Raw genomic sequence first — 26,169 nt, 5'->3', positions numbered from 1 at the left:
GTGAGTCCTGGCTATCAGTCTGGAGTACTCTTATGAGGCTAATAACGGGGTATACTCACCTGCACCCACCTCCTAGCAGGGCTCCCATTGATTTGTCACCAGGGGGATCTGGGTCTGCATTTGGCTCTCTGTGTATGCAGCAGTGTTATGCACCTTATTGCAGCCTTGTTAAACAGAGCTGCACCACCTATGCATTACTAATACTCCCAGTGCCTGTGTATTACAACACCTGTGTAGAGTGCACATCAGTTGTTTCCCCCACAGGGTCATATACATTGTGCATCCACAAAATTTATACACTAGCTTTGTTAGAATCTACAGCCCCTTGCATCTTCTGTGCATCACACGAGTTATGACACTATCTGGTCATTCAGAGTGAATGCACATTAGAACTGCACAGTACACTTGTTAGGTTTTAAATATATTTGTTATGTTTGCATTTTTCAATAAATAAAAGTTTATTATTTTTTATTAGTAGGGTTGAGTGCATCACATAGGGTTCTTTCTCTCTCCTCCTACTCTCCACATTCTTCCCTGTTCCAAGGGGTGCCTGCAGGGACGCTTTCTCAGCTCCCAGTCTCTAATCCTCACTGCATGCGGTGGTTCGTCACGGGTTGTGCATGGCCCTGATTCACCTTCCCTGCTCCGTCTCTCACCCGGAGCTCGGTCTGCGCATGCGCGGATGTTCTCGGCGATTCCTGGAGCTGATAGGGCAGAGTCCTGTTCCTTCAACGTACGGCGGCTCTGAATGTCCAAAAAACACCAAACGCGTTTCGCCAGAGGGCTTCCTCAGTGGTGTATGGATCCAAGTTAGAACGCAGTACATTTATATTGGCTGCTTCCTTATTATTGGCTACTATCTGCTTCCTGCACTTAACTCATGTTTAGATAGTTTTAAGAATTTTCTTAAAATACAATAATTGTTTTTATAAAAGGTAAACACACTTCCTGTGTCTGTGTTGATCTAGTTGGGGGGTATCACTGATGGCCCACTAAAAGGAAAATATGTATAGGTTAGAAGGCTGTGGATGATAGCCAGATCCTGTGCTATCAGCCTCAAAGAAAAACCTCTGTAAATATCCCCTGTGCATCACAAAGAGAGGTCACCACTTGGAGGGGGGGAGGGGGGGGCTATATTAAATTTAGAATATCATGGATGACAACTATTCTGAAGAACAACTTTAGATATTTGTAATTGTTGCAAGGAGACGGATGCAATAAGGTCAAACGCTTGAGGCTTAGAAGGTGGCAAGGGATAGATATCCATTTGACGTGTGGTAACGTATAGGAAATTCTGTTATGATTATCCTTATTATTTTAAGAAACTTGTCTACATTTATCATAACTTTTTTCTTGTAATAATCTTTTTCTGTAACCGTAACACTGTATTTTTATATATATTAAAACTTTTATGTGATGATTTGTGCTCTGAATAAACTGTTTGAATGCTTTGTAGAGAGTACTGTATTTACATTTTCAGACACATTTTGCTACAACAGATTTTTGTGTGTTTAAGTGCCTAGTTTTTTCTATAATTCACAAGGACCAGAGACTGCAAATTTTTTTGATATTTCTTGGGTGGTGGTGGCGTATAGACATAATTGCAATTGAGCAAGGGGTTAATATTAACTCATTGAAAGTACCATGCGCATGAGAAAGGCAAATTGGCTAGATTATCTGTGTGTATTAATCCTGGTTGCATATATAAATCACCTTTGTGAACGGGAAGTGGGCCAGCTAGAGAGCTGTGTATTAAAGCAGCAGTTCAAGCAATATCCCACATGTGTTTTCTTTATTTTTTATAAATCAGTTCTGTACTATGAGAAAATACTTGTAGCATTTAAAAAAAAATGTATGTTTTAAAGAAATGTTTAATGTTTCTAATGTAGGAAGCATTTCCAAAGTGACAGCCCCCTTCCCCTTCTGATAGGCTCTGGCTCTTGAGCCCCGCCCTCTCTCTAGCATTGAACCAATTCTATCTAGTAACTGCCCAGTCAATCATATTCCAAGAACTACATTGCCCAAAATGCTGTGCAATAACTGAATTAAAGAACCCTGATCAAGCGATCTATTACAGTCGATTACAGGAAAACGGATCAATCTGCAGCTTAGCTAATCACTTGTCAGTGTGCAGATTGTATTGATGCACATATTGAATGGGGAAAAAATATATATATATTTTTGGAAACGGTAGCTTGAACTGCAGCTTGAACCATTGCCCTGTATGCAGGTCACAAGCTAACAGGTGTACCGTACGTGACAGCTGCCAAATCTCACAAGCCAATAGGTTGCATTTGGGGAGGTGTAAATATTACAGCTTCCTACACCATCATAACCTCTGTAGTCATTACACTCCACTGAACTCGTCGTATGTGTGCATGTGGAAAATGAGCTTCTTTATCTTGTGCTTTTAGCAGACTGACCTCTTGTGGTAAAACGGAGACACTTCCATTTAGTTTTCTAAAATGGTAGTAACATGGTAACTTGAAAACATACAGTATGCTGAAATACCATAGGTATAATTAGCCTTAGGCTGCTGCGTCCATAGTGGATCCGACAGCGCAAGCGCTGTCCCCATCGCTCAACACTGCAGAATACAGATCTCGGCAAGTACAAACGTGCGTGACGTCACGTGTGCGCTCCTGTACTGTGTCCGAGGCCTTACATGCACACTACAGCGAGGTGAGAGCAGGCATGGCTGTCCCTTGAAGATCGAATATTAGAATTGGGCATAGAGAGGTGTGAAAATGTTTGGTAGTTTTGTTTTTGTGAATAAATGCCTGGAGAGCCGGTGTCAATCAATTGTACAGAAAATTGTCCTTACATTTAATTTACATTTAATTGTTTATGCAATCAACTTTCCAAAGTTCATATATCCTTTGATTAATACTGTACAGTATATCTTGGGAACACTTTTGGTGAGATTCAAAAAAGTGCTCTCTTAAAAAATATATTTTTCACTTTCATTTTATTACTCCAGTAGAAAATAATTGTTTTTATTTGTGCCACATGTTGATTTTTTCCCCCATATGTTTTATAGTGTTGGAACCTGCCTTTTCCACTTAAGGAATTGTTTCTTTTATCCATTGAGCCACTATAATGATCAATGTCTGCTATGACCAATGCAAGTTACTAGTTGAAGCAAATCTGGGCAGGGACTGTACTGTGCCTGTAATTGTGTCCTATTGTGACAAACGTGCTGTATGAAATAAAGTTATTATTAAAGTTATTATCACGCAGTTCTAAAATGTATAGTGTTATGAGGCATTTTTGCACTAGTGTCATATAACTATTGCAAAAATCACATGAGTCTTGCCTCCCTAAATTTAACAGGTTGATGACCAGCCACTAGAAGAAGCAACCATTATGTTTGGGAAATGCCACAAGGTCCATCTTGACTCTAACAGAGAAAATACTGTGCGCTACTATCTAACCCAGAATTTAGAATAAAAATATAGTGCAGTGACTAAACCACATAAATAAGTGACCAAGAAATAAATCACAATAACCACAGTGAGGGTGTATATATGAAGAAATTATATCACATAACCGTGTATTTGTAGAGGCGTCTGCTGCTATAAACACAGGGGGTGGCTCAGCACCCCCCACACTCTAGGAAATGGAAACAAAAGAAACAGAGCACAACGCCAAATAGTGAAGCAAGTAATGCTATATATTAGTAATTGCAGGGTAATAAATCTGCGTACATCAAAACAGTGGAATAGGTGCATTTAGTGTGTTTCACACAAGTTACCACTCAGCAACTGTTGTCAGAAGAGTCTGCAGCTTCTTCCCTGAAGAAGTAGTTTATTCTACGAAACATGTTGGATGATTTTTATCTAGTGCCTTAATATTGCCATTGCCTCCATTGGCTTCACCCTGCTAGTATTACTCCCGGTGGTAATTTTGGGCATATGAGAGACTTAGAGCTGAGGTCTCACCCCCGTACAGTGGATCTGCTCGCTGAGCTACACGAGCTGCACCAGACGGCTTGGAAGCGCGAGCGGTCCCACCAAGCACCAATACCTGCAACGGAGCGTGGTTGCCTTAAAGGGAAATCCCCTTGGGAGCGATGTACTGTTGGATGAGGGGTTTTGGACATTAATCCTGCTCCTGAACCAACGTAGCGCCCCTGCTGAGAGAAGCAAGCTGCAGACTCTTCTGACAACAGTTGCTGAGTGGTAACTTGTGTGAAACACACTAAATGCACCTATTCCACTGTTTTGATGTACGCAGATTTATTACCCTGTAATTACTAATATATAGCATTACTTGCTTCACTATTTGGCGTTGTGCGCTGTTTCTTTTGTTTCCATCTTGACTCTGCCTGAACATCTTAAGGGAACACTAAAGGGTAATAACCAATATTCATTTGCATGTTCTATATTGTGTTCACCTTTCTCTCACAGGGCAGAGGAAGTTCTCTTTACATACTGGAGCAAGAAATAGAGACTGTGCATGAAATCCAAGAGCTTTTCCCACAGTTCAAGTCTCTTCCTATATATAATGATGAGGCAGATCCACTAGTGGGATGGTCCACTCCACAGTCGTGGAGAGCTGATGTGACTTACGCAGCCATGGTAGTTAAGGTATGAAGAATACATTGTTTGGTCTGCCTGCATATTATCTGACAGAAGAAACATGAAAAAGTAAATTTGAGCCCATTTGATGTTTTTATATCTTTTGACTTTTAACTAATTAATGTAATGAAAGAAAATGAGGGAACTGTAATTTCTGCATTTAGCCATTTTGTAATGCTGCTTTTGAGTGTTTTCTGTGATTACTGTAAATAAAGTTCAAAATATTAGGCCCCTAGTATTTGACATTGAAACTTAACTTAAGGTCAGTTTATGATCAACACTTATTAACAGGGTGGGTCCCAAAAGAACCAGAAAAAGTTCCTATATCTAGCAAGTTTCCTATAGCACCCTGTTACTACCTTGTTATTGATATTAGTACTAGGCTGAGCGGTAGCGTCCCCCCCTTTTTTTGGTTATAGTTTATGATCAAGTCAGCATAATTCTGTACAAAATCCAAATCTAAACCTTCTCACACAAAATTTGTTGGGTGATCACTGTTTTACCCATTCCAACATACTGTAGCAGCCAACACGGACCCATTTTTACATGCACTCGGGAAATTACATTTTACTGAAAACTCTTCACTGCTGGAATTTCTTTAAGCACCATAAAAGGCTTCCCATTACATATTGAAAGTTTCAGCAATTAAAATCACTAAAGATTAAAGCAAATTACATTTATCCAAAAAAAGGAAAGTAATTAGTTCCAAATTGAAAATAAAAAAACAACTCCGGAGACATCAGCTGCATTAAATCTGAACCCCTCCCGTGTACATCTGCCTCACCCCAAAGGCGGATGTCTGATGGGGTTCTCAAAGAGCTGCTCCCCTATGCACAAGGGTTAACATTTTATGTACTAAATGGAACGTCAACCCTACCTACTGGAATGTTAATGAGCCAAGAGGACAAAGGACTTTGAATTCACAACTGCACTCAATCTGAACCCCTTCAGTGTACATCTGCATCGCCCCAAAGGCGCACAGCCGAAGAGCAGCTAAAGGGTGTGAGCCACTTGCTGCCGCTCGCTGATGTTTGGTGATGTTAAAGCTTCTCTATTTCAATCTGAAACTCACCAGCCCTTCTATTCCCTGTACCCAATTTTCCAACTGTATCTGTCCATGAAATGTCTGTGAATTGACTGTCGGTTCTTTTAATGTAACCATGTATTGTTATAACTTTGTGCCCAGGACATACTTGAAAACGAGAGGTTACTCCCAATGTATTACTTCCTGGTAAAACATTTTTATAAATAAATGAATAAATATGCATGTGCAAACATTCACGTACTGTACATGAATATTTGAAATTTGTCTCCATGAAAAGTTTGTAATGATATCCGCATTCAAAAATGGATTGCAAATGAAAAAAACCTTATTCAGTGTATAAGATCACTCAAAGTGGTTTGTAATAAAAATCGCTTAAGGTTGTAAAGTTTACAAGCCTATAAAACTGTGTCACAAGGGTCTTATACAGCCTCATGTTCAATAATTTCCTGGGAATTTTAGTGATTGACCCAAAACACAACATAGGACACATACTTTATGCACGGCTCTAAGGTTTACTTTATAAAAGTAAAACAAAAGCTTACACAAGTGTGTGTGTGTATATATGTATGTATATATATATACACACACACTAACAACACATGGAAACATTTTCATTTGTGCGCTGCAAGTAAAAAAACAAAACAAGCTGTTTATGGTTGCAACAAATGTAATAAGCCAGATAATCAAAAATCTTACAATATTGCAATGTTTTTTTTAAATATGGCATGTAAGTGAACATACGATGCAAAATTATTGCCAAAACACATGATTTTCACTAAAACACAATCCGCTCTAAGTCACTGAAAAATATTACAGATTTTGATCAGTTAACCGACGGGCGAGACACGGTATGTATAGCTTTACTAAGTACAAATGTATACTGTAGCAACAGGCTTCACTAAATATGGTGGGAAATGTTACACCAACACTGCCCTTGAATCCTATGGGATAACAGGATATGTTGTTTTCCTGGGCATATCCATGGCAGTGGGCATCAAGGGGTTAAGTCCCACTGGACTAGGACAGCTTAAAGACTTGCACCTGTAGGAGGTGCTATATATAGACACACCTTCTCCTTACAGGTAGTCTTTTTTCTATTATACCAAGCTGAGGTTAGGTGTTTTGTCTTTTGGTTAGTTTTCTTTTTTGGGGGGGGGAGGGGGGGTGCTTGACTGCTTGCAGACTAGTCCAGGAAATGTCACTTGGTTCTCTGGCTAAGCGGCTTGGGTACCTATTCCCTGCCGTGCCATGTGGGATTCTTGCTCGCTCCTCGCTCACCCCTCCCTCTACCAGTCAAACTCCTGTCAATTTTCTCTCAGCGCTCCATCGCTCCAGTGATGTCACAGGCTCAAGGCAAACCTTAAAGGGGAGCATGGCACTACTTTCTGTCACAACTGCCCTACTTGTGGGAGGAAACACAAGATCCTGCACACAGTATTGGTGTTGCAATCATGAAAAATACCTGAATTATTAGGACAATGGAGGCATCCTCATCTAAAGTTTCTGCAGAGTTTTCTTAGGTAAGCCCAAGCTGTATATATTACAGGGGAGGGGTGGGATAAGAGAGCTAGTTTTGATAATATTTTTCATAATATACCTTTGTCAGTGCTCCAGGTTCGCTGCTGGAGGAAGGAGCTAACACGACTTCCCAGAAAAAAAAAGCCACAAAGAAAACTAAATATTGATCAGCCAATGACAAGACTCCCACATTGGCGGATAAGACGTTACATGAAAAACACCTTAAAGAGTTCGCAAAGGAACCAACGGACAACATGTCCTTGTTCTTCTCTTGGATGAAGGAGGCGGTGGCTCAAGGCATCGATATGGCCTCTTCTCTATGAAACAACTTTGTGACTCCAGAATCTCAAGAATAGGGTAGCCGCTTTAGCCTTAAGACAAAGGTTAAAGAGCCTACTAAGAAATAGAGCAATAAAACCATTGTCCCTACAGTACATCACAGGTTTCAGAAGTTCTACTCCATTTTGTTCCTGATCTGGAGAAAGAGTGGCTCATTCAGAGCAGTTTTAGACCTCAAGAAAAACAACAACTTTTTAGAGGTAAGAAAGTTTGGAATGGAGTCGTTGAGCTCTATCAGCCAACCGTAGATTAGAGATTGGACGATCTTGAAATGCCTCACATTCCAATAGCCACCTCACATCAATGATATTTAAGGTTTGCAATAGGCTAATTCCATTATTACTCTCAGTCCTTCCCTTCGGTTTCGCAACCTCTCCAAGAACCTTCACACAAGTTTCAGTCACTAGTTGCAGAGCTTATTATTATCTCGATGATATTTTTGATAAAGGCCCAAAACAGAAATCTATTTCTGCTGCACCTTGCAAGAGTACTGGAGTTTCTAGAACTACATGGATGGGTGGTAAACGAAGGCAAAGCGACCTTGTTCCCTCTCAAAACCTAAGGTTCTTAGGTGTGCAGTTCTGCACATCAAAGGGAGTAGTAATTTTTCCTCACGATAAAAGGCAAAGCCTAATAAACAAGATCAAGGCCATCAGAAACAGCGACCACATACAAGCTCTGCAGTGTATAAAATTAAGCAACAACGAGAAACAGAACCCCAAGGAGAGCACTCATACACTCTAGATCACAGGTACACAGGTAGATAAATGTGTGTGTGGATGAGGAGTGAATAAATTAAAATACTTTATTAGGAGTAATAACTCAAATGAAATAAAATAGAACGCTGTAGAATCAAAGTGTAATGATTGTATGTGAGCCAATATAACAGCGATTTATAAAACCAGATCAGATGCAGCAATAAAGGTGGCCAATGGCTTATCCTCACTAGGAAGAGGGTAATACTAGTACAATGACCATGGCAGTAATAGCTATATGTAGATCTTAACTGGTGTCTGAGGTCAGTGGGGGTAACCACTGAGTGTGTGTAAATAACGCCACTAATAGTATTGGTGGATCCCTGCCCCAGTTAAGTGGCTGACCTGTAGTGCATAAAGATAATCAATGTGACGAAACACTGGGTAGATAGGGTACCGTGTCTCTGGGTATGCACTCTATGTGGTCTTGACTAGGACACAGTATTAATATACCTAATCCAAAATTCCTGTCTGACCACTGGTGAAGTATCCATGGGGGTACAGTTACAATAGCACAATACAGTGTGTATATTGCACCAAAAGTAGTGCCTGTTTACACATGAAGTCCAATGTTACAGACAGTAAGATGCATCCGATCGTTTGTAGCAGCCCTGGTGATTAGGCTTCTGGCAAGTGCAGGGTGTTTACATATATATGCAATCAGACCAGAGGATACTGCTACTTTAAAAAATGCATTTTAGTGCATACACATAACTCTAAACGAAGAGCTACTTAAAGCGGACGCGCTCTGATCACGAGCACTAATCCCGCCCCTCTGACATGATGACGTCACATGCCATGACACTACTTGTGCACTGTTATAATAGCTTTTGATCCTACCTATCTGTGTTCACTTACCTGTGGCTAAGCTAAGCACTCTATTCCATCTGTGCAAGGTATGCATTCTAATTATACTGACAAGTAGACTAACTATCTATACTTGCCACAGGGAGTACATTTGGTGCAATATACACACTACCTCACACGCCTGTCATGGTGAAATCCCCACTACCAACGAGCGGGAGACTCAGGAGTCCTGTGAGCCAGCAGGTGCACCACACTACACTGACATGTAACTGGGGGCAGATTCCTCACATACTGTAGGGGCCCACATGAGATTGGGTAGGCGTCGAACCGTTACATTTTTGGAGGCGCTGCTGAGATCATCAGGACAGGCTTTTGCTAGGCTGACTGGGAAACGGAATGTATGCTGCCAGGAAGTGCTGTGGAATGGACGGGAGCCTAGGGGTAGTCAGGGGTGGGAGGTCCCCTCGCAAAGTACACCCTAGGGCCTTGAATGGAGTAAAGTAGGTCTGGAGACAGGGCTAAAGCTGTTCTAGTCACCTTGAGGCAGCTAGTCTTAGGATGCCTTAGGGGGTAGCCTGGTTAACATGGGTCAGGAACTCCTGGGAGGGTCTGCGCTAGGTGTAGCCAAAAGTAGGTGACGCCCAATTAATGCATGGGACAAGCCAGAGTACTCTAGCCAGTAACCAGACTACTTACCACAGAGCACATACTGGAGGATAGTGTGTACAGCATACAGAGAGAGAGTTAGCCTAGCCTGAGGTAGTGCATATATGAGTAAGACACACATGAGATAAATGTAGAGGTGCACTGGCATACTTTATTGCATCGAAATGGCGGCTGCCCAGCAGAGAGGACCACCATGTGTGATTGCAAGAAGCAAGTAAAAATGGCGACCGCAAGTAATGATGTCCCGCGCGGTGCAGAGAGTCCAAGATGGCGGCTCGTGCCTGATGGAGAAAGCGCACGTGGTGTGTGTACCATGGAGGAACAAACTGCAGAAGTGACTTTTGCTAGTTTGCTGTGGAGTGGCGCTAAAGCAGTGGCTGCGCCGTTCTTGTCCTGCCTAGGTTCCCTGGAGGAAAGTTGTGAGGACATTGTAATTATGTGCGGAAATAATGGAGTATCTGATTGCCAGACGGTGATCACTAAGCAAGTAACCCCTGCTGCTAATGTGGATTGCAGCGTGATCCAAAATGGCGGCTCCCGCTTCCCTGGGAGACCACGTGGGCTGTGTGCAGACGAGACTTTTGCAAAAAGTTGGCCGGGGGAGGCGTGAAAGAAAGAACCCCACCTTGATGAGGGAAGTGGCGCGAAAGCCGTGGCAGCGCCCTCCTGAAATTGTGACAGGCTCAGAGCCAATTCTGGGTCATGATGTGCAGCTATGTGACCCTCCTCTAATATCCACCAGGGGGAGGGGTCCTTGCATCTGCCAATGGTGAAAGGAGCTGACTGAGGGAGGAGCTGGATGTGCGCTTCCTGTCCCTCAGTTGCGAGGAGCTGGGGAACATGAGAGACTGCTGTGCTGTGCGTCTCCCTTGCCAAACACCACTACCAATTGTGCTATGGACATTGCCATACACCTCTACCAACTGCCAGGAGGCTTCCTGGTAGTGAAGGCGGGTGGAAAAGAGACCCTGCTGTGCCTGTGCATGCAGTGCAGGTTACCCGGCGGAGAAGCCAGCACCATGGCGCGATGCCCGCAATGCGGCATCCACTACTTGTGGGCCATGGAGTCGTTCGTGCCTGGGCACGCCGCGGAGGCAGGAGGAGCGACAGCCAAGCTGACGGCTGAAGCCTCGCCCAGAGTGAAGCAGGAGAAGGTCGATCCCGGAGAATGGGGCTCCCTGCTGATGACGGTACCTGACAAGAGTGAAACTGGGGCCTGCAACTGCAGCGAGAACCCGTAACCTCGCTGTCGGTCCCCTGCGGAGGTACCCTTACCGGCATCCGAGTCTGCCTCGTCGGACGACGAGCAAGGAAGTCCTACATCGGTGGTGCTGCGCCTACCGGCGGGCCACTACAGCATTGCTGAAAAAGACAAGCAACTTACCGGTGACCTGGCGGAGCTGAGCCTCGAGATCCCGCGACAACCTGCGCTGGGCGGCCGGAGCAGCGGAAGAGTCCCACGGCCGTGGCGACCCCCAGCGTAAAAGGAGAAGAGGACCTCATCGCAAGCCAGCGGAGTGGTGAGATACCCTCTTACCTCCCACAGGCTCCGATGGAGGCGGTGGAGAAGAAAGGCCCTGCCAAGGCCCAAGCGGAGCTGAGGAGCGAACCATCGTATCCGTCGCCGGATGTTGAAATGGAGGAAGAGGTTCTGGTGGGGGACCCCACCCAAGATGGCGCCTCGTCCCGCGAGATCGATGTCGTCACTTCCGGTGGCCGCAGCGGAGCCGACCGGAAGCAGCCGTCGCCACCAATGATCAGCACCAGCCTGTCCAAAGAAGATATGGACAGATACCGGGAGGCAGTGAAGAGTCGGGGAAGCCAGAAGACGGGTGAGCCTGATCTGCCCAGCGTTGCCACCGGCCAAGGCATCGCCAACTAGCGGATCATAATACCGCAGCGTAAGAACACTTCCCCCTTCCCTTTGCCCAAGGCCACTGCCCAAAACCCTGCCCCTGTCAAGTCTTCCTCTGGGTCCCAATCTAGCCAAGGGTGGTCTGGGGAGTCCCGGGACATGTTGGAAGAAAGGACTGGGTCAGCTATGGACTGGGGTGAATGCTTTACTTCTGATGAGGGGGAGGGAAATGATTCCTGCTAGGATATCCCCGAGAATGAATCCTACCGGTTATGATACTACTGTGAGGGGAAGGTCTAAGCGTTATGGGCCGGCCTCTAGATCCACTAATACATCAGGTGTCTCTTCTGGGGGAGAGACTGAGGAGAGTGAGACAGCAATGGCAGTAAAAGAGCATGCTGTGGAGAAAAGCACCAAGTGGTGGGCTCCCATGTTTGAAGGATATGAAGCCTGGCTAGACCGCACCCGGTTCATATTAATAAGAGGAGAGGTGGTTGACCACTGGTGGGATGTGGGCGAATACTCTGAGGAGGAATGCCAGGAAGAGTTAGTCAGATTGATGGTACGAAATACAGAAGGGACTAGTTACCCCCAGGGGATCCTCTATCCTGTATGATGTAATTGCCCCTGAAGAGCCACTTGGGTCCTGCCAGGCAAAGCAGGCAATAAGAAACTGATTAGAATCAGCAGGGCTGAGAGAGCGATAGTTGCACGTTATAAGCGGTCCCATGGATTAGAATACCCCTATGTCCCAGAACCTCTTATGTAGGAAATAGAGGACAATAGGGATGCTTGGTTAAGGGAGTCTGTGGAGGACTACATCAAGTCTAAGTCTAGTCATGTGGAGCATAGGACAGAGGCTAGAATTTGCTACCTAATGAGAATCTGGAGTATTGGGCGCAACATCTACTGCACCGACACACTTTATTCGAGCAAATACCCAGTATGTACCTGGCAGATACCTGGAATGCGCCGCTCCTCATCTCTGACAAGCCCCGTTGCGTTTGCCTTCCCAGCCTGGGTTCATGCCTGGCTGACGGGCGGCTGATCTGTTAAATGATAATGATTAGGATTTAATAGGCTGCAATGCTTCGCGTGTCTACCAGATGGCATAAATTCATGAATTGTAATGCAGTATATATATATATATACTGTGCAGTATTGCAGCCAGCGGGAATAAAATGCTTCAATCCCTGCCTGGAAAATACCTCAATGCACTCGGGCAGAAAACAGTCACAAACCTCAATACACCCGGGTATACCCGAATTTGTGGGACTAGCCGAGCTCGAATAAAGTGTGTCGCCAGTGTATATGCACAAGATGGAGTACCGGCCAGAGAACGGGCAGCCTAGATGCTATAGCATATCAGTGCTAGATGCTAATGGGAGGGAGGTAAAGAAGCCTGATCCCAGACATTACTACTGAGGCGTAGATTCTCCTAAGGAGTAGTCCATTAAGTGTAATTCTGGATGCCATAATGTCTTATGTTGGTTATGTACAGTGTGGGAAGATGTATTCCTGTATTGATATTCTTGTTTGTATTTTGCAGTTGCCCGTTTGAAGGAAGGTTCCGTAAATTTAGGTCCAAGCGGGGATGTTGGATTCCACCAAGGGGAGATTGTAGCCCTGTGTAATTTTGGGTTTATATACCTCTCTCATTCTGTGCTGTAATCCCTGTTAAGAGGGCAGGTTTGCCAGAAGTCATCATGGAGGTTTGCCCTCAAACCCTGTGATGTGTAAGGTGTAGCAAAGGAAGTGACAGCATGCTCTGTGTCCACTGTTAGTGACACAGGAGTGGGCCTTCTGGAAGCTATATATTACTCATCACTTCCTAAAGTTAGTCTGTCTGTCTGCAGAGTTCGTCTGCTCTGTCTGGAATCAAGTCTGTGAAGTTCAAGTGCCAGTATTGACAGAGTGACAAGCTGACCCCACACTGTGTCGAGGGCTCTGGCACAGCTGGTGGCCCTCCCTTAGGGGAGAGGTGGCAGATATCCCTGTCTCTATTACAGAGTCAGGAGGGAACTTCCTAATGATGTGTAGCTACAAGATGTGCGGCTAAGTACCGGCCGCTATGATGGGCAGTCTGCCATGCATGGTGCAAATAAAGATGCCCTTGATTCAAAGACCCTTCTTGCCTGTGACTGGAGTTAATCAGGAAGAAGATGCACCCAGGAGTTGTCTTCCAGAGACTCCTCCCTGCTATCGTGGGGATCTGGAAGGGATGGAGGCGCTGTACCAACTGTGAGTAGAACTCAGCACTACCTCACACGCCTGTCATGGTGAAATCCCCACTACCAACGAGCAGGAGACTGAGGAGTCCTGTGAGCCAGCAGGTGCACCACACTACACTGACATGTAACTAGGGGCAGATTCCTCACATAGGGGCCCATATGAGATTGGGTAGGGGTCGAACTGTTACAAGTATAATACATTTAAGAAAATGCTGCACACCACAAATACATCAAAAGATACAAATAACGGTGCTCCTGGTCCAGAAAAATGGTTAAATTTTATTAACACGGAGAAACACTTTTTCTACTTCAAGGCACGAGGAGTTTGCTGATAATTTCATCTATTAACATCTTTATATCATTCACACTAGAAAACGTACAGTTGTTTTGATGGTGTCTTTCTGCTGCCTGAATATATACATATGAGGATTATATGAGGTAACGTCGCAAGGATCTATTTTTATATCTGTATACAGGCTGCTTAGTAACATCATTAAACAACAACAATGGAGGATGGGGAGGACGCTGCGTTTACTTTGAAGACTGGATACAGGTTGCATAGCAACACTAACAACAACCACTATGGAGGATATGAATGACGCTGCGCGCCAACGTCGATGCCTGATGACGTCACACGCTAAAGAAAAGATCGCTGGAGTTTAAGGTAGAAACTAGGACCAATCGGAAGGCAGGAAGAAGCTCCGGAGAAGGTCCTGGATTATGTCCTCGCCTGACCTGGAGGATGTTGCAGTCATAGTTGGATGGACGGCGCTGGATGATGATATAACGTTTGATGAGTATCACGTGGGACCTGTTTTTGGGTCTATTTATTTGGGACATTTTTGACTATTCTCATTATGCCGTTACTTCTTGAGAAAGGCTTACATGGGCCGAAACATTGATACATTTGGCTAAATAATTTAACTTTATTTAATTCCGTAGTGCCCTGTTTCGTCTCCCTTCTTCCATATACACTTGGAATATTGGAATATGTTAATGTCAGAGTTAAGATCGCTTTTCAATTGACTGATTCTGTACTTGCGGGCAGTGTTCACTTGTTTTGTCACATTTACATATACATATATATATAGACACCACTGGAAAATCTTCTAAACTGAAATTAATGCTCTCGCTCTCTTCATCAATAATCCAAGAACAGATTTTTTTACAACCCAGCAACGGATATCGGATTGTTCTCTTATTTGAAAGAAAATATTCTGAAATGCGGATTGACCTTTTTGAGACTGATCCACTGAAATCCACGGACCAAAGAAACCGGCTGATCCGAAGCGGATCCAAATCCGCAAACAAATTTCACCCATCCCTAGTATTCCTTACATCCACAAGTACCACAGCAGACACTTCAATGGGCATTTTCTCTTTTTTCACTGTTTTCACATAGGAATTAAATCAAATATGGTCAAATGTATTAAATGGAGGCCATGGCGGCATATAACTGTTAAGCACATTTGAAACCTATGTCTTGCTTATCTTAAATATTAGCTACTATCTATGAGGTTTTCGTCGGAAGTGTGCATTGCAAGATAAGCCTTATCTATTTATGCAAACACATCAATGACATCTGCAGCAGGGTTACGATTATTTCCATTATCTACTTAGTAGAACAGTAAGCCTACTAAAGATCTAATTTTAGTACACTGTAGTACTTATAGATGGCATGAACAGTTCACGGTGGGCAACAATACTTTAATATACTGTAATAAAGTGCCCTATTGTCTTCTAAACATAAGGCATATACATGAAGAACATGGTAACAAAATATTGCCTTTTGTGGTTCCAATTAAAACAAAATAATGCAAGAGATGGTTTGGCTACTTGGAAGAAAATGTTAGGAAATGGGCAGCAATGGTTTCTCTACGACAAAACCCACCAAGCTTACTACTTCTACTACTGAATAGTGCATACGCACAAATCATTCATTTTTAGCACGTGTGTCAGAAAATAAGTGGTGCTGGGAGATTGTAGCTTCTGACTTTCAACATCTCTAGCATTGCACATTCTCTCCTCTCTGCTCTGCTGTGGATTTCATTCTTGCCTCCTCCTACTTTTTATTAATTAAACATTTGCAGTAGAACTTGTCTATAAGAGCTTCAGAAAATATAACCAGATTCATAAAAATAAAAATCTCTTTAAAGTATATGCTTTTTTTTTCTTCTTCAAGAAATCTGGTTCTATTATTTATTACATTTTTTTTGTACTAATGTTTTTACCTACATTTAAACTTATTTTAATTCAACACCTGTAACATATCTCGTTTCTTATTCATTTAGGTAATAGATCAACACCAACAGCTGCTTCTTTTAAATGAAAGTAACAGCATCAACTACACATTGCTAAGTAATGATAATGCTTTCATGAACTATTACCCTCACTACTTTACTCAGAGGACGTTGACAGCAAGATTTCAGATGAACAACACTAAACCACCCCATGTCCAGATGGTGAGGAAACCAGTGCTGACTGTAATGGGCTTGCTGGCCTTATTAGGTACATGTTTACATTTATTTAACTATGATGAAGCTAACATTTTTTTAAGTTGCGGTCACATGTTCATTTACCAGGTTTGCATAGAGGTCATCAGAGACGTACCGTAGGTGGGCTCGGAAACAGATGTGTAAAGAATTTGTAAGTAAACACAAATCTGGTAAATGTTGTTGGAGAAAAAAAAGGGCCATGGGAATAGTAGGAAACACTCTACGGTTAAAGCAGCGAAACATGTAGCAGTGCACGTTTTATTTTTATTATTATCACAGGGTTGAAGCAGGGGGGGTCTCCAGAGCTGAACTGTGTTAATTTCAGCTGCGGGAACCCCCTGCATCCGAGATACTTACCGCAGGTGTCCGGGGGCCTCGAGTTCGTTCCCACGGGTGTTATGGGGGTCCCCGGATGGTTCCCACTGGTGTCTACTGGTCCTCGGGCATGTGCGGGGGCCTTCAGGTGGCCCCCGCCGGTGTCTGGGGGCCTCCGGGTGGTTGCTTCGGGTGTCTGGGGGCCTACAGGTGGTCCCCATGGGTGTCCGGGGGCCCCACAGGGATCCTCAAGTGGTTCCTGCGGGTGTCCAGGGGCCTCTAGGTGGTCCCTGCGGGTGTCCCGGGGTCCTCGGTTGGTTCCCGCTGGTGTCCGGAGGCTTCCAGGTGGTCCCCACGGTTGTCCGGGGGTTGTCCCTGTGGGTGCCTGGGGGTCCTCAGGTGGTTGCCGCTGGTGTCTGGGAGCCTCCAGGTGGTCCCCACAGGTGTCCGGGGGGCCCCAAAGGGGTCCTCAGGTGGTCCCTGGGGTGTCTGGGGGTCCTCGGGTGGTTCCCACAGGTGTACGGGGGCCTCCCGGTGGTCCCTGTGGGTATCCGGGGGTCCTCGGGTGGTTCCTGTGTGTGTCTGGGGGCCTCCAGGTGGTCCCCGTGGGTGTCTGGGAGTCCTCGGGTGGTTCCCGTGGGTGTCCGGGGGCCTCCAGGTGGTCCCCATGGGTGTTCAGGGGTCCTCTGGTTGTCCCCATGGGTGTCCGGGGGTCCCTGCTTGCCTGCGGTATCAATCCTGTGCATAAAAAAAAATACAATACATTAAAAAAATACACCTCCCCTCCACCCCCCAATAGATACAGTACAGTAATGGGTAAAATTACTATTATCCAGATATGGATAATAGTGCATTTGCCATTTAAAATAAAACATAAATCAGCAGCATAAAGTAAATTAAATTGACACTTAACCCTGCCAGGATGAAGGCTGTCCTCATCCTCATGACCATCCTTGTCCTCCGTGGGCATCAACAGCAATAGCATAATAAAAAAAATACAATCTAATGGCCTCATCAATTTAGCGGTTAGTTACCGCTACAGAAATTAAGGGGTTAACCCACCCTCCACTGCTAACCACCCACATTACCCGAGGACACCACCCCCACTACCCATTGATTGGCACGGTGTTAAAGAATGCCCATATAATATGGGCATGCTTTAACACTATAGCAATAAATGGGAAATCTAAAAAAAAAAAATGGGCCCAAAATAAAACACAGTATTACAAAGAATATAAAAACCCATTAAAAATGCCAAAAAATGAGCTGCCACTATGCCAGGCAACATGCATCCTGCCATTCTTAAAACAAGCCTCTTATAAAAAACACATTAAATTTTAATCTTAAAAATGCCAAAAAAACGAAACAATTGATTGGCATGGTGGCACTCCCATGCCCTGTGGGCATGAGCTGCCACAATGCCAAACATGCATCCTGCCAATCTTAAAAACAACCTTCACATTTAAAACACATTCAATTTAAAACACAAAAAAGGCCAAAAAAACAATTAATTGGCAAGGTGGCACTCCCATGCCCTGTGGGCATGAGCTGCCACCATGGCAGGCAATATACTGTACAACCTTCCAATCACCAAAACAAGCCTAAAATCAAAAACATATTCAATTTAAAACACAAAAAAGGCACAAAAAAAACATTGATTGGCAAGGTGGCACACCCATGAGCTGCCATTATGCCAGACAATGGACAACCTGCAAAAAATAAAAACATGTATAAAATAGAAACCACATTACATTTCCTGAAATAGCATCCTTTAAAGTGACGTCACATCCTTTTGAACTAAGGTAACCTATCACATGGTACAGCAAAGAATGGGATTGTCTTCAATCCGATTGGCTGTAATACCATGTGATACAGTCATGTGGTTAGAAGGATGTGACGTACCTCCTTTGGAGATGACATCACATCCTTCTCCAAAAAAAAAACAGGCGGGACATGATACAACGTCCAATCAGATTGGAGCTGTACCATGTGACCAAAAAATGTGACGTTATAGGCCATATTTAAGGCCTTGACGCCTTATTTGAACTCAAGAAGCCGACGAGTCACCATCGTGTTGTTGATTTACCATTGGGTTTTTGGATTAACAGATGAAGAAAGAAGATGAAGGAAAGAAAGAAATAATTGCAGATCAAGAAAGAAGGTGTTAGAAGATCAAAGAAAGAAGAATTTTGTTACCTGGTCCGGATCTTCAAGGTGGATGGCGTCGGATTGAGTTGGATGATGTCGCGGTACGAGAGCTTCCTGATACCCCTGGATTCGGAGTGCCAATGCTTCTGAAGGTAAGTTAAATATTGAATGTATGTAAATGTTTATTTTTCAGGTTTTTGGATTGTATATTGTTTCGTTTATGTTTTTCATTGCCCATTGACTGATAATGTATTAATCTGGGCCCCTTTAGGGTACAGATCAATACAATGATAGCCAATGCATTTTTTTGGCAAATGCTTGTTTTAAATTGAGTGTTATTTTTTATATTTCAGTTTATTTCTTGGATGTAATTGTTTGTCATTTTGCTGGCTTGTTTATATTTTTTTATACATTGATTAGCGTTTTTAATTAATTATTTCTTGTGTTGGCTCCTACTTTTAATTGATGTGTTGGATAGTGGTTTTAATAATGAATTGATTTGTTGGCTACTGGTTGAAATTAATTGTTTAGTTGGTTACTGCTTGTATTGATTTATTTTTTTACCAATCTTTTTCCTTTATTGGGAACACACAGGAAAAATATACAGATACATTACGGATGTTCGCACATAACATACAGAATATAGACATTAAATCCAATAAAGCATTTTCATTTTTTGTTGCGGGACGGACGGACAGGGGGTGAGGGTAGTGAGGTTGAAAAACAGGGGGAGGGGGGTGTATGATGTGACTGACTCTTTTTCAACCTTCTCCTACCAGGAGGGCCTACTGGTTTGAGTGCTTTCTTATGGGAAAGTTGGACCTCTGTGGTCAAGCCATGGTCCCCAGGTATTGTAGAACTGGAGAGATTTCTGTCTGAGCATGGCCGTAAGTTTTTCCATGGTCATAACATTGTTGATTCTTTTAATGACCGTATTTTTAGAGGGTGCTTTTATCTGTTTCCAGACAGTTGCAATTAAGCACCTTGCAGCGGTTAGGATAGCCGAGATAAGTTTAGTTAGGGGTGCGGGAAGATCATCAACTTGTTTTCCTAACAGAAAGGTCAGAGGGTATTTCCAGCCCCGAGGTTTCGCAGAGTAATTTCTGGATCTTAGACCAGAACCCCTGGATCTCTGGGCATGTCCACCAAATGTGGGCCATGTCTCCTCTTTGACCACATCCCCTCCAGCACAGGTCTGGTGTGCCGGGGAAGATCTGGCTCAATCTACTCGGGGTTAGGTACCACTGGAATAGAATTTTGTAGATATTTTCTTTTGTGATCGTGCAAATTGAGGTCTTGGGGGCTGCCTCTCAGACGTCCTTCCAGTCATCTATATCTAGTTGTAGGTTGAGGTCTGCACACCACTTTTGCATATACGCATGGCTTGGGTTCTCCGATGTTGACTCCAACCCCTTGTAGATCTCTGAGATCAATCATTTCTGGTATGAACCTTTGATGCATAGCGACTCAAATTTGGTCGGTTTAGGGAATTTGGCGTTTTGGGAGAGAGCTATCAGAAAATGCCTAATTTTAAGGAATTTAAACGGGTGGAGGTCTTGTACCTAATATTTATCTTGGAGCTCTTGGAAGGACAGAATTTCCTCTTTCTTCAGCAAGTCTGCTGCTTCTAATATTGAGGTCCTGAAATTGTTGAAATTGTCTCTGAGAGCACCCAGGCGGGAAATCTGGGTTGTCAAAGATGGGGGCAAGTTGAGAGGGGGTGGTTGACAGAACATACTTCCCTTTGTTTTTAAGCCAACTAGTCCACGTACACCTCATTGCACCCAGATCGTATCTCCTAGAGAGACCCTCTCTCCCTATCGCTCTGACTCCACAGGATCGCCAATAGGGGCGAAGGGGCCGCATAATGGGATTCTATGGTGAGCCAACATGAGGAGGCCGGGTTGTTATTCCAGGTCACCGCTTGGCGTAACTGTGCTTGCTGCCTGGTAGTATTTAATCACATCAGGGACTCCCAATCCGCCGTTCATCTTGGATGCTTATAGCACCAACCTCAGGACTCTTGGTTTTCGGTTATTCCATATAAATTGGAATATCTGGGCTTGGATGTTTTTAAGCTCTGACAGGGGGATGTCTATAGGGAGCGTTTGGAAAAAATATAGGAGTCTAGGGAGGATGTTCATTTTGGTTGAGATGATCCTACCAAACCAGGAGATTTGGAATTTATTCCAGAATTCTAAATCCTTTTTGATTTGGTTAAATAACAGGGGATGGTTGGCCTGATATAGAGAGTTGTAGGAATTTATTATTTTAACTCCAAGATATTTTATATGGGATGAGTTCCATCTGTATTTATAATTAGATTGGAGAAGTTTCCAGGTTGGCTCAGGGAGGGAGAGATTTAGGGCTTCAGATTTGTCCGTGTTAATTTTGTAGTCTGAAATTTGGCCAAATTGGTCCAAGAGTCTTTGGAGGTTGGGAATGGTGGTGTGAGGGTCAGTATAATATCGTCCGTGAATAGCGAGATTTTATATTTGGTCTTGGCAATCACAATGCCCTGTATACTTGGGTCACCTCTGATTTTGGTTGCCGGAGGCTCGATAGAGATCGCGAATAGTAGGGGCGAAAGCGGGCAGCCCTGTCTAGTACCGTTTTTGATTTGGATTGGGCCCGATAGTTCCCCGGGGAGTTTTATGTATGCTGTGGGGTTTTGGTAGAGGGCTCTAACTCCCTCCAGAAATGGGCCATGGAAGCCGAATTTAGACATTGTTTGGTCTAGGAAAGACCATATGATTCTATCAAATGCCTTTTCAGCATCAAGGCTCAGAATTATTGCTTGGGATTTGTTGAGGTGCACGTGATCTATAATATCTATAATTTTCCAGGTGTTGTCGGAAGCCTGCCTTTCCGATACAAACCCCACCTGGTCGGCGTGGATAAGTCTGGGGAGAATTGGATTTAATCTGTTTGCTAAGATTTTGCTGAAGATTTTGAAATCTGTACAGTATTAAGTAGGGAGATTGGTCTGTAGCTACCGCATTCAAGCGAGTCCCTACCTTCCTTGGTGATGATTGATAGGTTAGCCGCAGACATTGTGGCTGGAATCGGTTCACCCTCAAGGAAAGAATTGAACATGTCGAGAAGGTAAGGGGATAGAGTCAACATAAAGGTCTTGTAGTAGGCATTGGAGAAGCCATCGTGACCCAGGGTCTTGCTCAGTTTAAGAGGTTTAATGGCTTCGAATAACTCTTCTTGTTTGATTTTCTTATTAAGGCTTCCCAGTTCCTCTTTCATTAGGGAGGGTAGATTACATTGTGCTAGGAATTGTGAGGTTAGTTTGGCGCTACTGTGACGCTGTTCCAGGGGGTGGAGATTGTATAGTTCCGCATAAAAGTTGGCAAACTCCTGAGCAATTTCTTTCTCAACGTAGGAGATTTGCCCAGCTCTAGTGCGGATCTTGTTAATTTGGGATTTGGCTTTAATTCCCCTAAACTTTGCGGCCAGCAACCTGTCCGCTTTATTGCCCCTGTTGTAAAACCTTTGGTTGGTCCATCTGAGTGCTCTCTCTACCTCTGCGAGCTGCATTTGTTTTAATTCTGATCTTGTTTTATCTAATAATCTATAGGATGTTTTGGAGAGGTTACTTTTGTGTTGCTGTTGCAATCCTAAGATTTATCTATAAGCTCTTTTTGTAATTTAAATTTCATTTTTTTCTGATAGAAGGCTATAGAGATAATGACCCCTCTGATGGAGGCTCAATGAGCTTCCCATAGCATCGCTGGGGCAGAAACAGATCCTTTATTTATTTTGAAAAAGCTAGAGAGCTTTTATTTGGTTGTTTGTTTGTTAGTTCTATTTCAAGGTTATTAAGAAGGGAGTCATTTAGTTTCCATTTGTACGCGTTGTTTTTTACGAAGGGTAGAGAGAGGTACAGCTCGACTGGGGCGTGGTCAGACCAGGTTATCGGGCCAATATCTGAATGGGAGGACTCCTGGAAAACATTCTTGGTACCTAGAAAGTAGTCAATCCTAGAGTAAACACAAAAACCAGCAGACCACAGAATCCCCCAAAAGATCCCTAGTAGTTGCACTCCGTGGCTGCTGAGATACAGGGGGTTAAATACTCCCCGACACAATGTCTAATAGGCTTGTAAGGCTACACAAAGTAACTGCTCCCAACACTCTGGGAGGACAGTTACCACTAAAAACCTTGATAGGTCAAAAATAATAAAATTTTATTACCAAAAACAACGGCGCAAACTCATAATAAAATCAGTTAAGAAATTGAATTTGTTGATGCACTAAATACCAACCTGCACAATCTGAAACTCACTTTTGTTTCAAGCATATCGAGTATAGATTTCCTCGATATCACTGTAACCAAAGATCTTAATGGTAAACTCGAGACAACCAGCTTTAGGAAAAGTACAACAACATAGCCTTCTGAGGGCTGATAGCCAGCATCCGAAACGTGATCAAGGCCATATCTACGGGACAATATCTCCGCCTAAGGCGAAATTGCTCAACTCTGTGAGTGAGTATAACATACAAGCCAAAGCAATGACAGATAGGTTCATTGAACGTGGCCACTCAAGGGCCAATCTCAGGAAAGCATATAATAGAGCCGCTGGAACAACACGGACACAACTTTTGGCCAACACAACCCAAAAAATTCCGTCAATAAATGTAAACCTATTCGATTTATAGGAACATTTAATGATCAATGTGGTACAATTTACCGTATTTTTAACCAACACTGGCACATCTTACTTGATGATGAAGATCTAAAAAGGGTTTTACTACCTACCCCTAAACTAACAAGTAGGAGAAGCCGTAACCTCAAAGACATTCTGGTGAAGTCACTACCAGGCAAAATCACGTAAGACATGGCTTGATCATAAACCAACAGGTTCGTACGCCTGTGGTTGATGTAGGGCCTGTAGATATGTGCCCAAAAGGACAGAATTTATGGATTCCACACAACAACAGACATTTAAGATCAAGGATTTTATAAACTGTGCCACTGAGGGCGTCATATATCTAATTGTCTGCTCTTGTGGGAAACTATATGTCGGCAAAACCTTTAGACAGTTTAAAAAGAGGATCCTCGAACATCTGGGGTCTAATCGAAATGCCACAGATACACCAGTGGCACGACATGCGGTTAATGACCACCATGGAGACAGTGAACAATTGGCCTTTATTGGTATTGAACATATACCTTGGGGCCCAAGAAAAGGTGACTGGGATAGGAAACTATTACAGGATTTACACACTTCAAACTCTAAGTCCAATGGAGCTGAATGAGGGCTACATCTACACTTCATTTTTATGAATCAATGTTATACATCACATTACATCGTTGGTGTTTATTTAGGGGGATCCAGGTATATAGTGTAATCCTAGATGTCCGTTTTGACCTAAGGGGCAGACATCCCAGGTTAGTTCACTCCTACACCTGTATACTTATATTGACTTCACCATCATTTGTCTGACATATACCCTCCACTCTTTGAATTGGTTCTAGAGGATAGTGGTTGAAGTGCTGATGGCCCTCATTCACACACAGACTTATCCTATATTATGATCTATATGCAGCCCATTAGCAGTCACCCAGTACTAGGAAGAATACACCTGAACAATATGGGATTGTATTAGTGATCTTTCAACATATGTGGAGCAGATTTATACTCTCTTTTTCCCTCTATCTCCCTTGTAATTGATTATGAATTTATTTATGTATTTATCATTGTGCGAGAAGCACATTTTGGCTGTAATTCACTTGATCGAGTGATTAAGTACACCTGAACGAGCCTCCCGTTTCACGGGTATATAAAACATTGGCTTCAGTGAAATTGTCACCTCCCACCTTGAGAAAGCGCTAGTCCCGAGCGCGAAACGTACGTCGGGTATGACGTCATTGCGTTGACATCGTGGAGGTCACGGGTGAGAGTGTTCCGATATACTGGGGGGCGGATTGATGTGATGGGTGGCGGGTGCTTGTAGCGCCGACAAGGTATACACAATAACGCTGCTGAGACTACCACTATGTGCGGACATAAACTATAATCTTGTGTAGCCATAAACACTCTGACTGTTACGCATTATAGACAGATGTATGGTGACCATCCTATATCAATACACATTGACAACTGTGTTTGGCTTACATTGTATCCCTCTAATTGGATTTGAGATACACGCTATAGTAATTGGATCCTCAGTGACATTTGAGGCTGTGGGAGTATCCTCGTATATATTGCAGTATGTTTCACTAACAGCATTGTACATTCTCTACCTTATGGAGTAAATGCCTATACACCCATTATACAAAGCTATCTATCACCTGTACACTTAGAGAGGAGGTTCTGCTAATGACCCTTAATTCATCCCTGTATCTGGGTACCAACTGATTTTGGGGTTTTCAGTATCTAAGGGGTTAATTGGAACCCAGCAGAGCAGGTACCATATACCTAACTCCTTAGTGATTCACCCACATACGTAACGTTAAAGTAACCATCACTAGGGACTGCTCATAGAGTGATTTGGGGATTATCCCTTGTTCCCTACTAAGGTTACTTTACCACCCATTTTTTAACTGATTTTATTATGAGTTTGTGCCGTTGTTTTTGGTAATAAAATGTTATTATTTTTTACCTATCAAGGTTTTTAGTGGTAACTGTCCTCCCACAGTGTTGGGAGCAGTTACTTTGTGTAGCCTTACAAACCTATTAGACATTGTGTCGGGGAGTATTTAACCCCCTCTATCTCAGCAGCCACGGAGTGCGACTACTAGGGATCTTTTGGAGGATTCTGTGGTCTCCTGGTTTTTGTGTTTATATACTGTCTGACACCATTCCTATGCACTGGCTGTGTTTTGACTGATTACCTAATATATTACTGAAATTGGTGAGCGGACAACCACAAGTTAAGTTACAATCCTAGAGTAAGACTGATGAGGGCTGAAAAGAAAGTATAATCCCTCTGCCGCTGCTGCTGGGCCCTCCAGATATCTACCAAGGAGAAACTTTCTATGATCTCTAAATTTTTTGGCCTTTTTCTGAAATTGGGTGTAGTGTTGTGTGGCTAGAATGGTTGATTTGTCACAGGCCAGGGAGAGAACCATATTGAAATCTCCAGCTATAATTAATGAGGCGAGAGATTGTTGGTCGAGGGATTCAAAAAGTTTTTTTAGAAAGGGTATCTGATTTTCGTTGGGTGCATAGAGATTGATTAAGGTGATTGGAGAACCCGATAAGGTGCCTTGGAGGAGTAGGTATCTCCCTTCTGGATCTGGGAAAGAGGAAGAGGGTGGGGGGGGGGTAGGAAAAGGGTGGCGGGGGGGAGTGAGGAAGAGGGTAGTGGGGGGGGTGGGGGAAGGGAGTGGGGGGTGAGGAAGGGAGTGGGGGGGGGGAATAGACATATTTCTACTCATTGTATATCAACATTCCCTAGCAC

General features: G+C 43.5%; 1 protein-coding gene across 5 annotated transcripts in view; it reads left to right on the top strand.

Annotated features, from left to right (window-relative positions):
- IDUA (alpha-L-iduronidase) overlaps window positions 1–26,169 on the top strand; it is a 222,344-nt gene that overhangs the window by 164,082 nt on the left and 32,093 nt on the right. For all 5 annotated transcript variants that reach the window (XR_012802543.1, XM_075607198.1, XM_075607191.1 and 2 more), the window contains 2 exons: window positions 4,410–4,589; window positions 16,088–16,304. Coding sequence is in view for 4 of the 5 variants with exons in the window: in XM_075607198.1 (XP_075463313.1) it covers window positions 4,410–4,589; window positions 16,088–16,304 (397 nt within the window). In the remaining variant the exon portion in view is untranslated. The remainder of the gene's footprint in view (window positions 1–4,409; window positions 4,590–16,087; window positions 16,305–26,169) is intronic.

Source organism: Ascaphus truei, chromosome 1, assembly GCF_040206685.1.
Source record: "Ascaphus truei isolate aAscTru1 chromosome 1, aAscTru1.hap1, whole genome shotgun sequence".
NCBI classification, from domain to species: Eukaryota; Metazoa; Chordata; class Amphibia; order Anura; family Ascaphidae; genus Ascaphus; species Ascaphus truei.
Note: the sequence above shows the minus strand (reverse complement) of the source record. Positions and strands in the feature narration are given on the sequence as shown.